The 15,083-nt window shown below is 41.6% G+C and overlaps 1 protein-coding gene and 2 long non-coding RNA genes across 3 annotated transcripts in view; 2 read left to right on the forward strand and 1 right to left on the reverse strand.

The window, feature by feature from the left end:
• The window catches only part of LOC309609248, a 310,822-nt gene that overhangs the window by 130,217 nt on the left and 165,522 nt on the right, over window positions 1-15,083 (reverse strand). The window lies entirely within an intron of this gene.
• The window catches only part of CRADD (CARD and death domain containing adaptor protein), a 362,979-nt gene that overhangs the window by 1,953 nt on the left and 345,943 nt on the right, over window positions 1-15,083 (forward strand). The window contains exon 3 of the mRNA XM_082350458.1: window positions 833-1,136. Within this exon, the coding sequence (XP_082206584.1) occupies window positions 839-1,136 (298 nt within the window). The 5' untranslated portion in view covers window positions 833-838. The remainder of the gene's footprint in view (window positions 1-832; window positions 1,137-15,083) is intronic.
• Window positions 1,157-14,274, forward strand: LOC309609250. Its single transcript, XR_014233343.1, has 2 exons — window positions 1,157-7,277; window positions 8,791-14,274. It is a non-coding gene; the product is annotated as an uncharacterized lncRNA (long non-coding RNA).

The following is a 15,083-nucleotide window of genomic DNA, read 5'->3' on the forward strand; positions in this document are numbered from 1 at the left end:
CCGTCTCCCCTCCCCGCCACTTACGTCCCCTCGTAGCCGTCCCTTTGCTCACTGGTGCAGTGGTCTTGGAAACAAGGCTTCAATGGCGTGTGGACATTTAAAAAAAATCTTTTAAAGGAAAAAAAAAAGTACAACATTAAATGTCCCATGCATGTGTGGCCATGACAGTGTTGCGATGGAGATTCGAAATCTTCCAGAGAAGGGCTGGAGTCTGTGACTATATATAAGATTTACTGTAGACTGGGCATGAACGCCTAATGTTTTCCTTGAAGGCAATGGTGTATAGGCGTTTTCTCTTAGGGAAAAAGATCGTTAAACTTACTGGTACCTGCCGGTTTATTGCCCCACTTCCATTGATGATCAGGTTCTGCAGATGCCCGCGGTCTTAAGGGCACTTGTATGCATATTGGCCGTTTCTGCGGTGGTGGGGTATCTCTGATGAACGCAATGTTAAAGTAAAAGCACTATTTCTTCTCAAGTATGTTAGAATGAAGTGCTCCTCTGTAATCCTCAGATAAAAGTTGCTTTTTAAGCACGTTCTCTAATCCACTTTTCCCCAAATCTCTTTATGGAACAAGGAATGGAGCTAGGACCCCATTGTGTGGAAAGTAAAAGCAGAGAAGATGATTCATGTTCAGTGCTGTTCATCATGTTCTGAAGCATTCGAAATTAATTCAGCTTGGCTTAACAGCCGTGTATTAAACACCATGGCCTGGCGTTCTGCTAGGGTTCAAAGATGTCCGTGACCTTAAGGAGCTTGCACTGTAAGACACTATCTTTAGGGGCTCATCAGGCTTCCTGTGATCTGAGCTACCATTTTGTCTCTTTCCAGGGGGAGATGGAGGCTAGAGACAAGCAAGTGCTTCGCTCCCTTCGCCTCGAGCTGGGTGCAGAGGTACTGGTGGAGGGACTGGTCCTCCAGTATCTTTACCAGGAAGGGGTCTTGACGGAAAGCCATGTTCAAGAAATTAAAGCTCAAGCCACAGGCCTCCGGAAAACAATGCTGCTGCTGGATATCCTACCTACCAGGGGTCCTAAAGCATTCGATGCCTTCCTAGATTCCCTGCAGGAATTCCCCTGGGTAAGGGAGAAACTGGAGAAGGCAAGAGAAGAAGCCATGGTTGAGCTGCCTGCAGGTAGGCCTCAAAAAGATCACTCCAGACCACCTCCAAGATTGTTGGAACTGTGCCCTTTGGATTTGAAGTTGGGGTTTTAGGCTGGGTGGGGGTTGGCGGGTCCTGAAAGTAGGAAAGGAGTTTGGTTTGAAGGCATGTGGTGCTGGAGGGACTGGATGAGGAGGTGGAGTTAGGAAGTGCAGGGAATGAGGGAGGAATGGACCATGATTGAGAGGGTGAGGAGGGAGCTCAGAGGATACATTTAGAAATGCTTCCAGGGAAAGTTGGCAAGTCACTTGGGAGGCATGTTCTCATCTGAGAGCCAGGTCATATCTCAGCCCTTGGCACTGGGAGCCGTTTGGAAAGTGCAGATGGGAAAGCAGGCTTTAGGCTTCCTGATAACTGATTCGTGGGGTGCCAGCGCGGCCGGCTGGAAAAGGTCAGACTCATGAAGAAGGGGACAGCCTCTAGGAAGGCACGCCTTGCACCTGTTCCCTGGGCTGTCCTGCATGGCCAAAGGGGATTATTTGGAAGGCTGGCTTAGTTTGTTTTTAAAGACTGTTGATTTAAAGTCATCCTTTTTAGTTTGGCTTTGTTCAGGCACCTGGAGTATTTAATTTTATAAGGACAGTAGTTTTTTTTTTTGGGGGGGGTGTCTCATTTTGATTTTAAGGAACGTTGGAAGCTATGGAAAAGAGAAACAGTCCTAGTGCTATCAGCCTGGCTTGTAGCAGGCAGAAGATGTGATATGAAACACTTGTTCCCTCTCAACACCTCCCATGACGTCTACTTTTTACAGAGATTGAGGAGCAGGGAACTGAACTGGCAAAAAAAAAAGAAGGAAAAAAGAAAGTTGACTTGTAAATTTTTAAGAGTTAGGAAATCGACATTCTCATTTTTTTATAGCAGTGATAGTTAGAACTACCCCAACTCAGGGGTCCCCAGAATTTGTTGTTGCTGTTTTTCAAATACCAATATAACTAGTAAAAAAACAAATGCCAGTAATAAAGAGACTACTTTTATTATTTTTGCCCCATGGACCTCATATTTTGAATGATTTTCCAGACCACATGTATTAAGTAATCATGACTAATTCTTCTAATATTTTTATTAATGACATATGTCTGAATATTTGATCAACATGAGATAACTGGTTGACTTAGGAAGGCCTGGTAAAATCCCAGTGGAAAAAGCAAAAATATTTTCATTTCCTTGCATGGCCAAATTACAGGTAAATGTATGTTTCAGGCTTTTTGAAATACTGAAAAAAGCTGGCCTTTGAGGACCACAGGAATTTTCAGGTTGGATTATTCCTACAAAATAAAATACTCCAGGTGTGTGAACAAAGCCAAACTGAAGAAGGTAAAATGTTTCTACCACTTGACTGAAAGCAGAATATATAACATAGAAGTGGGGAGATGTTAAAAGAAATATTAGGGTGTCCAATATCTTTTCATGGTATTTGACGTAGAGGTTCCTCTGGGCAACACATAGTTGGAAACAACAAAACAGGCAAACTGAAAGCCTGTTACTACTGAAATACTTAATTTAATTTTACAATCATTGTAGGTGTTGTAAATAGTACCATTGTATGTTGTTCAAAGAGGTGTGACCCCATTTTCATTTCTTCTGATTCATTCAAAGAACAAGAAAAATTAAAATTATTTTTACCAAATGGTGAAAGTTACAACGATGTTGAAGAAGAAAAAAATATACATATATATTTTTAAGTGAGCGGTATGAAACATCGTGGAGCGGGAAAAAATTGAGTGTATCTGTGTTGAAGTTTGGAAAAATAATGTTAATACGTTAATTCTGTGGAAGTGGTCAAATGGAACCATAGGTTGGCTACTGCACAAATGAAGTCCTCTTAATTGTTTTACTTCTTGTTGAGTAACACTGCTACTGAAAAAAATATCCTGAAGAGAGAGTTTGTTTACATAGCGTTCTGTATACTTTCCACAGTGGCAATTGCACAAACTCATTTTTAAAATAGCTTTTGTTAATTATTGAATATTTTAGGTAAGATTACAAAATATAAGTAAGGTGTGAAGAACAATGGTACAGTGAGCACCTGTCTCCCCATCACTCAGTTAAAAAAAAATCACATGGCCTTTGAGGACCCCTGGGTTCTCCTCTCAATCCCAGCTCATCCCCAACCTCCACTCACCAATAAACCCTGAATTTGGAGTTTATCATTTCCTTCTTCACTTTGTAATTTTCCATCTCATAAAACTCACTTTTAAAATCCACATATGTTATGGAAAATTCACTACACCATAAGTTTCAGCAATATCTATATACGTAAGGCGTGGAGGAAATGGTATATTTTAAAGGAGTTGTTAGTTAACAGCTTTCTTTATTTGAGACCTTAAACTTTAAGTGTTAAATTAACTTGATGGCTGTATTTTAATTATAAAATTAAATTAGGACTTAATTAATTGGAAACCTATTTTTTTTTTTTAAATCCTGGAAAGAGTATATTAGACTTGAAATGCCTTCAGTTTTAATGTAAAAAATGCGAATGGACCCAGGGGCCTATTTTCCAGGACCCCAGTGCTTCTCCAGTGTCGTAATGGAGTAATTTTAACAAGGTTTTAAATAGTCCATTTAAATTTTTGTAAAGGCATGTTTGAACTTTGAAGAATTAGAATGTAGGAAAATGTGGTGCTTATATATGTGTGTGTATACAATAACCTCTTCTGACTTTTTACTCATTTCAGTTGCAGTTATTAATTAATTTGTACAGGTTTGGTGGTCTTCTCTTGGGAGGCTTTGAAAACGAATGGGGAGGAATGGCTTTCTCTTTGGCCGAGAGGTCTATCCTGATTGATCTGAATGAACTGATGTTATATTATAAAAAGTTTTCTTGTTTTGGTCTTTTCAGAGATTCTTGGTTTTCCTTTTGTTTGTTTGGTTAATTTTTGTGTTTCACTTGTAAACTTTGAGCTACTTCAGAGGCCTTATTTGGTGATTGATCCCGGTTAGTTGCTTTTAATTTATATTCTGGGTGTCATTTTTTATTTTATTTTATTTATTTATTTTTAATTTTTACTTTATTTTTTTAATAGACACCTAGCCATTTTATTTTATTTTATTCTTGGCTGTGCCGCGTGGCATGTGGGATCTTAGTTTCCCCACCAGGGATAGAACCCATGCCCCCTGCAGTGGAAGCCCTGAGTCTTAACCACTGGACTGCCAGGGAAGTCCCTGGGTGTCATTTTTTAGAGAAGAATCAAGTTGTATCTTGATTCTCTCTATTCTTCTAAACCATGCCCCCAGGAAATCCCAAAACATTAAAAAAAAAAAAAAAAGTTTAACCTTTGATTCTCTCAATATGCCTAGATGACTGGTATCCCTATCCCTACTAAAAAAAAAAAAAAAAAAAAAAAAAAGACCAAGCTGTTAATGGATAATTGATTTCGTGTTTTTCTCACCTTATAAAGACTCTTATATTTTATTGTTTTTTTATCTTTTTTTATAAATTTATTTTATTTATTTATTTTTGGCTGTGTTGGGTCTGTTGCTTCGCGTGGGCTTTCTCTACTTGCAGCGAGCGGGGGCTACTCTTCGTTGCGGTGCACAGGGTTCTCATCGCGGTGGCTTCTCTTGTTGCGAAACACAGGCTCTAGGTCTGTGGGCTTCAGTAGTTGTGGCTTGTGGGCTGTAGAGCGCAGGCTCAGTAGTTGTGGCACACGGGCTTTGTTGCTCCGCAGCATGTGGGATCTTCCGGGACCAGGGCTCAAACCCATGTCCCCTGCACTGGCAGGCGGATTCTTAACCACTGCACCACCAGGGAAGCCCAAGACTCCTATATTTTAAAAGAGGAACTCTGGCAATAAAATGACTTAATCCCACTTGGCACCATGGAAGGCACACTTCACAGTATGTCCCCTACTGGCCAAGGTCACGTAGTAGACACTAGATTAGCTGGAAATCCTCCCTGGGCTCCTGGCAGGTCGCTTAGGAGATGAGGATAGTGCTGAATCTGGGTGAAGGCAGCGTGTGTCTTCCTGCCTGGCTTCCCGCTACTCATGGGCCCTGTCTAGGCTGACAAGCTTGCTCTGGTGCCTGAGCTAATCTGGATCTGGAAAGGAGGTTTGTCAGCAGCCCCGGTCTCACCAGCTGGTAGGACTTAGCCTTAGGTCATGGTGGGAGTGACTTCTGGGCCCAAGGACTCCCTGTTCTACCATGTTGGCCCTGGCTGTGGGATTGGGTCTCTGCCATGATTCCCACTTAACAGTCAGCCTGGCAACCCTTCCTTTAACCCCAGTCTTTTTTAGGCTTGGGAGTTTTTGTTTTTTCTTTCTTCCTAGGCTAAATTTCTGCTTTATATTCTCTTAGCCACTAGCAAGGATGAAAGATAAATATCTTATAATGCAGCTCAGTGACTCCTGTTTTAGCATCAGATGCCTCAACTCTCTGGCCTGCTGGAGTAGCTGTCCTGGGGCTGACATTTGTTGTAACCTTGCCTGAGCTTGAGCTGGTCCTCGCCATGGACTCTGTGCCCTGGACTCTGGCTGCCCTCACTGGAGCAGGACGCAGGGCTGGCCTGTTTCCCCTCTGCCCAGAGGGTCCAGGGCTCAGCCTGTCCCTTTTGGAGCTGGCCTTGTGTGACCACGTAGAGCTACGTCAGCCACTGTTTCGAGACACACTCTGGTTGTCAGATGTCTACTTGGATACATCTGAAGTTACTGAGCAATAAAGTTACTGAGCAATAAAAAAGCAATGAAGTTTTTACTTTAGGTATTGTAATAGGTTTATTAGAGAGATTTCTAGCCTGGGATTTTTAAATCATACCATGAATTCATACCTACTCTGGGTATGGTAGTTTCAGTGTCGATCTTAGTTCATCAGGCTTGTGGTCTGTCCAGGCATTTCCACTGTGGCTGAGTAGTGTTCACTCTGTGGCATCCTGTGTCCTAGAGAGGGGATGGTGGGTCAGCATTCAGAGCAAGAACCCTCCTTGAGCTAAGGGCAGATTCTACAGAGAGCCCAGGTTTCTATGTGTCCCCAATATGATTATCATATACTTCTTGAGGACCAACTAGATGCCAGGCACTAGGTGATAAAGATACATGAATATCACCAGATCAGCTGAGAAGAAGATTCGTTCATTTATTCAACAGATATTAGTCTTGACCATGTGCCAGACACTGGGTGCTGGGTATATTGTAGTAAACAAAGCGCCTGCTCTTCTGGAGCTCACTGTATTGTGTAGTCTGATGGGGACCGACAACAAGCAAGTGAATAAATAATACATCAGGTGGTGAGAGTGCTTTGAAGAAGAACAGTGCGTGCGTGGTGTTGAGGAAGGACTTTCCATAGTATGTGGGGTGGTCAGAGAAAGCTTCTCTGATGAGAGGACGTTGAGCAGAGACCTGAATTCTTCAACAGAGTGGATACCTGGAGGAAGAGCTTTCAGATAGAGGGGACCACAAGTGCAAAGGAACTCAAGTGGAGCCCCAGTGACAGGGTGGCTAGAGCCCAGGCCCTTCTGGGAGAACAACCTTTCTCCCAGAGAGATGCTACGTCATATTGCCGGTCGCGAAGGCCCAGTCTTGACTGTTTGTCCTTTTGTTTCCCAGAATGTGAGATGTGTGCACAGCCATGATCTTGGGTGGCTCTTAAAATGATTTTAGATGATATGTGGACATGGGATTAGATCACAAGGTGAAAGAGCTATTTCCTTTTTCTTTCTGTTTCAATCCTGATAACATCCAAGTGAAAAACCTCCATTTGGTACAAGTATTTCTGTAACATCTCTTGACACTTGCCAATTTTTCTTCCTAACAGACAGCAAAAGCTCCTGATGCTTAAAGCCTTCTGTAGACAACAGTATTTAGTTACAATTTAGTTGTTTTGCTTGTTTTTTTCCCCTTGTATCAATTTAATGGTTTCCTGACATTATGGCAAGTAAAACTGTTTTCTGTTTACTTTAAAATACATTGTATTTAAGTAAAAGTGAGTCAACATAAAGAAAAATACTAAGAAAATAATAATGGTATGACAATATGACAAAAAGTGTGAAGATGCGTTTCATGTATTTTCTCATTTGAAAAGAGCGACAGGAGTTTGGGGCAGGAAGCATCGTGTGGCTGGCGTAGTTGGGGCAGGAAGGCTCTGGCTCTAGTTCAAATGGAAGATAACACCATATTCAAGGTACTTTACTGTTTTGCTTATTCAGTGGACGCACAGTGGCTGGGAACTGGTTAAATTGATTAGCAGAATTGCCAGAATGACTTAATTATAAGTTGTCTAAATTGTAAACGCATTCGCTTGCTAACGTAACAAGTCAGCAAAATGGAGACACATCCCAGTATTCCAGACTTTAAGACTGGGAGGGTGATGGTCGCAGATCATCTAATTTTTCTCTGAGAAAACGGCGTGCTAGAGAGATTAAGACAACTTGCCCGTGATCGCACAGCTAGTTAATGTAATTTATTGCCAGGACTGGAACCCAGGCCTCCCGACTCTGGATTTAAGACTTTTGCTCTGCAGTCTTGGCTCCCTGCTGGGTTTGAACTGGAATTGTATTATGCTGTAGTGTTAATCATTGAAATTAGCCTTTAATAAAATTGTACTAATGCTTTTTTCTTCATTTTAAGAGGAAACTTTCAAGGGCTTTTAGAGGTATACTGGGATGAGATTTTACTAATATATTTTATCAGTGCCAATTTTAATCATTTAAAAGGAAATTTTGATGGTTCAGTGCTTCATTTTGTCAGAAGACTCCACCCCTCACCCCCCCCCCCACCCCCTTCTGCAAGGCTGACATACAGAAAGGGCGGAAGACTTTTATCAAGTATTTATGGGACTGATGAAATAATGCATCTGTTGGCAGCAAACGGCAGCTCTTTCTAGGAATAGCAAACCGTGTGACAGGTCTCTCCTCAGCAGGGATGCCTCCATATCACTCTAAAAAATGGATTTAATGTTCTTTCCTTTTAGAAATTCTCACTGTGACGTTTTTTTCTCCCTCCTGTGGATGTATGGGTCGCTTGGCTACATCAGTCACCCTACTGACCCTCAGTGTTGCTTTAGCTCAGTATTGTTTAACTCTGGCTTTTAAAAAAAGCCTAATGATCCTCAGGCTTCACCCCAGACCAGTTCATGCCAAAATCTGTGGAGGTGGGGTCTGGGCAGTGGTATTAAAGACACAAACACGCATACACAGGCACAGACACCTTCCTAGGTTAATTTTGAAATGCAGCCAGGATTGAGAACCTTGAGATCCGACCAGCAGATTGGGCACATAGCTCCTTTCTCACTTATTGCTCCCTGGGTATGGGCCTCCCAAAGCTGTGTGCTTGCTTGAAGAGTTGCTCTTGTTTTCAGGTGGGGGAAGGTGGGAGGGGGCTAGGAATGGAGATGTAGAAGGATAGATAGCTTTGTTTTAAATGTGCGCTCACCATTGTTTTTAATTCTTTGAATTCCCTGAACATTGTTGCTTAAGAATGTTCTAGCATCTCAGACCCCATGCAGGTGTGACTGTACTACCAACATTGAACTCCGTTAGCGCTCCATGGGGATTCATAGGCTACGTGTTTATAGAACAAAACTGAAGAGAGGGTTTTGAACTATCTGGTGAATTTGGATTTGGGGGAATTCCATTCATTGTCTATTCATGTTGTTTGGTAATTACAGACCATCCACAATACTTTGTGCCCTGTAGATCAAGCTGTGTCCAAATGGAGACAGAACCTGCTGGAGGAGAGTGAGTTGGGTGCTGCTCTCAGCTACAGAGGGAGCTGAAGATGGCTTGAGGATGGATGAGAGGAGGAGAGACACCAATGGCCAGTCGGGAAGACTGGGACTGGCTTAGTCTGTCCATCTGTGGGTTGGTCAGACAATCTGCCCCCAGTTTCTGTTTACAGTTAAAAATGAATTTTAATATTTTCTGTGTCTCACCAAGAACCTCAAATAATACCAGTGAAATAATAATCATAGTATTTGTCAGCAGCTTAATTTACCATGTGCCAGGCACTGTTCCAGGTCCTTTGCATTTATTAATTCAATCCTGACAGTAACTTAATGAGGTAGAAGGTATTATTACCCTCATTGCACAGAGATGTTAAGTCACTTGCTCAAGGTCATACAATGTAGTTAAGCCAAATTTGCAATCTAGGCACTTTGACTTCAAAGCCTGCTGATTCATGTCCTGTAAAGACACTTTCTCAAAATTTGCTTTTCTCTCCTCCCTAATTCTGATAACCTGTGGCTGCTTCAGAGCCTGTTATTTACCAGCCCCCACTTTTTCCTCCCCCCCTACTCCAGGCTCTCCCAGACATGCAGCCATAGGGTCTTTTATGTCTTTCTCTTTCCCACCTACTGTCCAAAGACTAATTCCTGGTTGGTCTCTCTCTCTCTCCCCCATCTCTCATTTTATCCTTTTTTTGGGGGGGGGTGGGAAGGAGTAGGGTCTAATGTGAGGCCATATGGGGTCAAGGGACAGGGCCCTTGGGTTGCTTCCATCCCACTTGCTACCTTGAGAGTAAAAAAAGACTCAGTCTTCTTGGCTGTGATCAGGAGACGGTGTGTTGGCTCTCCTGGTCCTGGAATCAGGTCCCACTTTTCCAGCTCCTAAATCACGCTATGGAAAGTCGTCAGTTCCAATAACCAGCTTTTCTGGTGGCGTGGCCTCAGAGTTTAACTGTACATTTAGCAAGGTGGTGTTCTCTTTTTTTGGTATAGTTCAGACTTGTAGGCTGCTGTTGTAGCTAGCTGCAGGAATGTTTGCCTTTACTTAATTTTAATAGGCAGCTGTGTTTATACTTGTTCCTCAGTTTGAGCAGTAAGGAGTATATGAATATGATTCTTTGGAGGACTTTTCCCCCAGAGGGAAAAAAGAGTACATTGTACTTTTCCAAACAGTAAATTTTAATTGAGAAGGAAATGTAACTTCTAGAAGAAGTTTGGGGCAGGTTTTAGTCTTAGGCTTTAGTTTTGTTAGCGTTATAAAAGAAATCTTAACTCCTTGTGAGAAGCGCCAAGTTGACAATTCCTGGAAATGTTCATGTTCTATTTATGCTCAGCACCACAGCAGAGAGGGTGGTGACACTGTTACCAAAATAAAACTGCTGAGATGTAGTAAGTGGCAAACGAGAGCTTATGGTTTTATAACCTAAATATAAGACTTTTAAAGCATCTCTCAGTCCCACCATTTGTCCATAAGGTATATGGGGGCTGAGTGGTAGTGGTGCAGTTGTTATGGAGAATTACAGAGCAAGCAGAGCACATCTGTTGGGACTTGCCCTGTTGTTAGAACTGGGGAAGGTTAGAGCCGGAAGGTACCTCAGAGACTTTACAGATGAGGGAACTAAGAGATGCAAGTCAGTCAAACATGTATGTGGGCTCTTTGGTTCAACCAGTAGACCTCTTGCTAACATAAGCAAAAGTGGAAATTTCTCTAACGTGCACTGGGTAGTTCACAACTTTGAAGTAGTTGCTAAAATTTCAGGGCTCAGTAAAGGCAGGAGTCAGGCAACCCTGGGGATTTCTGGGCATTGATGACCATCTCCAGCTCAGTTCCTCCACTTTGTCTTCTCTCGACGTTCAGAGTCTGGTTGGCCTAGGCTGAGTCATGAGCCCTTCCCTTAGGACACCAGAGTCACCTAGAGTGGGGAAGGGACAGTTCCAAAAGGAAGAGGTGAAAGCTGATTAAGAGATGTCTGCTGTACTATATCATGCCCATTCTTTTTATATTTAACAGGTTCCACACTTGTGGGCCTGGAAAGAACTGGTAGCCCTTTAAGGAAGGAGAATGTTCTACATCCTAATATAGCAAGGCCCAGGTTGAAGGCCAGAGGTGCTAGGAAGAGTAAAGGAGAACAGTTTTTGAAAGAAGATAGGGCTTCTGAAACCTTTTCAAAATCAGACGATATTGGGGGGAAAAATGGATTGAGAATGTTGAAGTAGAGAGGAGGTTAGAAGGAGAATTTGGATTGAGTTCTAGCCTAAGGGCTTTACATATATAAACTCACTTTATCCTCATAGACCTTTGAAGTAGGTACTATTACTGTCAGTAGATAAATCGCCCAAAGTCGCAGAGCTCAATAGTAGCAGAGCTGAGATTTGAACACTGACACTCTGGTCTTCCAGTCTTATTGATCACTAGGCAGTTCCCGTTCTTGGTTCTGATTGGAGTCATGTGCCTTAGATTACCTGACCTGGGCTAGCCACAGCTTCTTTATTTCCTGACCCCTTTTTGCCTTGGGTCTCACCTGTGGCCAACATTTTCATGCCTTTTTTGTTGTTGTTGTTTGTTTTTTATACAGTTTACCAAATGGGAGATTAAAAGAAATACCAAAGAGGATAAAAAATGTTTTCTAAGAAATGTGATTAGACAAAGATTTTAAAAGAGATTGACATGGCAGTTTTTGTTCGTTGAGTCTTTAAACTTGTCTCTTCCCTTTCAATTCCTTTTTATTCTCAATTAGTCATTTGATGGTGCCATGGGAAAATGTGCTTTTTTCAGGCCTCTCCTATTTGTTTGAGCCCTTTTTATTCTTTCATGTGTCTGTCAGGATCCATTCTAGAGACAAAAACCACATAGTAATTTGAATAAGGAAAATTTAATATAAAGAATTATACACTGGTAAAAAGTTAACAATGGTTAACTACTAACAGAGGTAAAAGAGGTCTCCAAGGAATACAGGAATAGCAAGTGGAAGAAGCTACTTTTTCTAGGGCTGGAAGAGAGTACAGGTTGAAGGCACTACGAGCTTGCACAAGGCCCCTCTCCACTCCCAAGGCTGTGGTTCAGACCTCACTGGAGGTGAAGTGACTGCCACATGAGTATGCAGCCTGCCGGTGGCCAGGGAACTAGCCAGAGGTTCCAGGCTGGAGCTGGCCTGTAAGAGCAGCCCACCAGGTTGAGAAACTTGTTAGAGAATGTGGGTAGAGCAGAGTTGATTCTCAGAGAGCAGACTGCTTGAGTGGTAGAGAAATTCCCTGGATAGTGAGCGCCTTTTGTTTCCCAAACACCACTGGCAGTAGTACACTTCAGAGGGGATAAAGCATCCCAAGCCAGAATGAAAAGCCCCTTCCTCTGCAATGGCCTTGCAGTATCCCTCTAGTGCCCTCTACTGATGAAAACTAACACTGCACCACCTGACAAAGGAGAAATGTTTGCAGGGTCCAGCCCCAGTATCACAAAGCAGGGCAAAGAGGGTGAATACATTGTCTTAGCAAGAAGTAATACATTGCTAATTGGTGCACCTCATCTGTAAAAGGATGATAGTACATAAATCCTGAAGTACTTCTTAGAAGCTGATTCATTCATTCATTCCTTAGGCAACATTTATTATCTACCATTGCTGGCTGTTGTGCTAAGGCTTTGAGATTATGATTGTCATTGTCTATTTTTTTGTGTTCCTGCAAAAAGAGTGTAGTCTTCTCTAAAGCAGAGGCTGTTTTTATCTCTGTACTTGCAGAGTCTATCTAGCATAGTGCTAGATACATGTTAATCCTCACATGTTTATTGAATGAATGAAGGAATGACTATAAAGATGAATGTAAAGGCAGAGTAGTACCCTCAAAGAGTTTATTTATTTTAATTTTTGTTTAGTTTTTTTTTTTGGCTGTGCCACACGGCTTGTGGGATCTTAGTTCCCTGACCAGGAATCGAACCGGGGGCCCCAGCAGTGAAAGCGCTAAATCCTAACCACTGGACTGACAGGGAATTCCCATCAAAGAGTTTAAATTGCAACTGGGGAAAGGTAGAGGCAAGTACTTAAGTATTGATATAATATGGTATTCTGGTTATCTTTTGTTGTGTAACAAGCTACTCCAAAACTTAATGGCTTAAAATAACAGTCCTGTATTTTACCCATGAATGTGCAGTTTGGCCAGGGCTCAGGTGGGACAGCTCATTTCTGTTTCACCCGGTGCCAATTGCGATGGTTTACCTGGGGCTGGAGGATCCATTTCCCAGGTGGGTTGCTCACATTTCTGGTAAATTGGTGCTGCTTGTCGGTTTCTCTCCACGTAGGCCTTTCTACAGGTAGCTGGGGTTTCCTCACAGTATGGTGGCTGAGTTTCAAAGGGCAGGAAGTAGAAGCTGCTTGTTTATTAAGTCCTGGATCCGCATACTGGCATAGTGTTGACTTTCACTGTGTTCTTTCAGTTAAGCTGTCCCAAAGCCCACATTCAAAGGGAGGAGATAGAGACCTCACATTTCCTGGGGGGTATGTCAGTCATTTTGGAGCCTTACCGTACTTATCAGATATAGTGGTTTAAAATATGTATATTTCTTATCATAAATGGGAAATTAGCTGCCCTGTGTGAAAGTGACTTGTAAATTAATAACAAATGTTATTTGATGTTGTTAATGTTTAACAAAAAATGTTTTTTAAAGTGAAAATAGATTTTCCTTCCGAATATAAAAGCAACACGTATTTGTTGTTTAAAAAAAAAGCTCTAGGAAGATATCAAGAAAATGGAAATCACCCATAATCTTATTGCCCAGAGATAACCATGGTTTATAATAAATGAGTAGTGAAATGCAATATTTGGGTTTTTACCACAGGAAATTTTGTTTTAGAAGCTCTTTCTTCTCTGAACTCTAGTCATTTTGAGAAAGTTATTATTGATACTAACACTGAAATCCATGTGATGCCAGATAAAGAAAAAAATTCAGATTATATTTGTGTGTGTAAAAATATATACTTTTCTTCAGAGAGTGAAACTTTCTGAATCAACCTGAAGTAGTCTTTTCACATTGTTATTAAGGCTCGTTGCTATTTCAATTAGCAAAGGGTGGGTGTGGGAGCACTGGACTTAAATGACCTTCTCCAATGACTCTTAGGGAACTACGAGTAGTATTTTTCACTCTGCCCTGTAAAGTATTTTTCTGTTTATCTTTCTGTGAGTATTCTATTTCAAAGTGTTTCACTAGATTATTATATAACCTGATTTTTTCAAAGTCTCCTGTTTGTATGCTTTTAAATACTACTACATTTCTAAATCTTTCTTCTTCACTGTTTTTCCCAAACTGTTGGGCTATAGGTGATTAAGCCTTTGCCTGTGGCATGTTAAGATATATTGATGTCCTTCAAATTGACTAGATTTGTAAATATGTTAGTGTTCTGAATTGTAGATTAGATTTTTTCCCCCTTGCACTTGGAAAGGCATTCCTAATACCTTTTTTTTTTTTTTTTTAAACAAATCAGTATATTTCAAAGAAACTGTTAAAACCTTTGGCAGAATAGTCATATCCCACGCCCCTCACTCTTTATTACCAGGGTAATACCATAAACCATTGTAGGAGGGGCTGGATAAGTCAGAGAAAGAGCAGGTATGAGAAACCAAAACTTTGCTTCCTGCATGATTTCAGCCAGCACTTATTGAATACTATGTGCCAGGAGTTAAATAGGTATACAGAAATTAAGGTATAATCCCTGCCCTCAAGGTGCTCCAGATAAATGAGATGATACATGTAAAGTACTTAGAACAGAGCCTGGCATATATTACACATTCAGTTAATGTTTGCTGAATGTTAGTTAGTAAAATTCCATGGGAGGGATACAACTAGGAAAAAATGTCTAAAAAGTCTTCTTAGGGAGACAATAATGAAAATAAGGTTGAGAAGCACTGGATGGAAGGACTCGTTACCTGATTGGACTCTGGGCTGAGGGAGAAGGAGGATTCTGGGATGACACCCAGGTTTCTGGTTTGGACACTTACTGAAATTCACCAAGACCGGATACACAGGAGGTATGGTTGATGTACAGATGATGCTCGTTGAATTTAAGCTAGTAGTGACTCACAGTTATTGGGCACTTATTGTGAGCCAGCTCCTTTAGGTGCTTTACATTTGTCAGTAGTGCGAAGTAGATACTATAATATTATTGTTCCCATTTTAAAGATTAGGAAGCTGAGACCCAGCCCAGGGCCACATAGCATTTCCTTTAGCGAAAATGCTTGGTAAGCTTTTGGAGATGTGGGTCTAGGTTCAGGATGGAGTCC

The sequence above is a fragment of the Balaenoptera borealis genome (assembly GCF_965194805.1).
Source record: "Balaenoptera borealis genome assembly, chromosome: 13".
Lineage (NCBI taxonomy): Eukaryota > Metazoa > Chordata > Mammalia > Artiodactyla > Balaenopteridae > Balaenoptera > Balaenoptera borealis.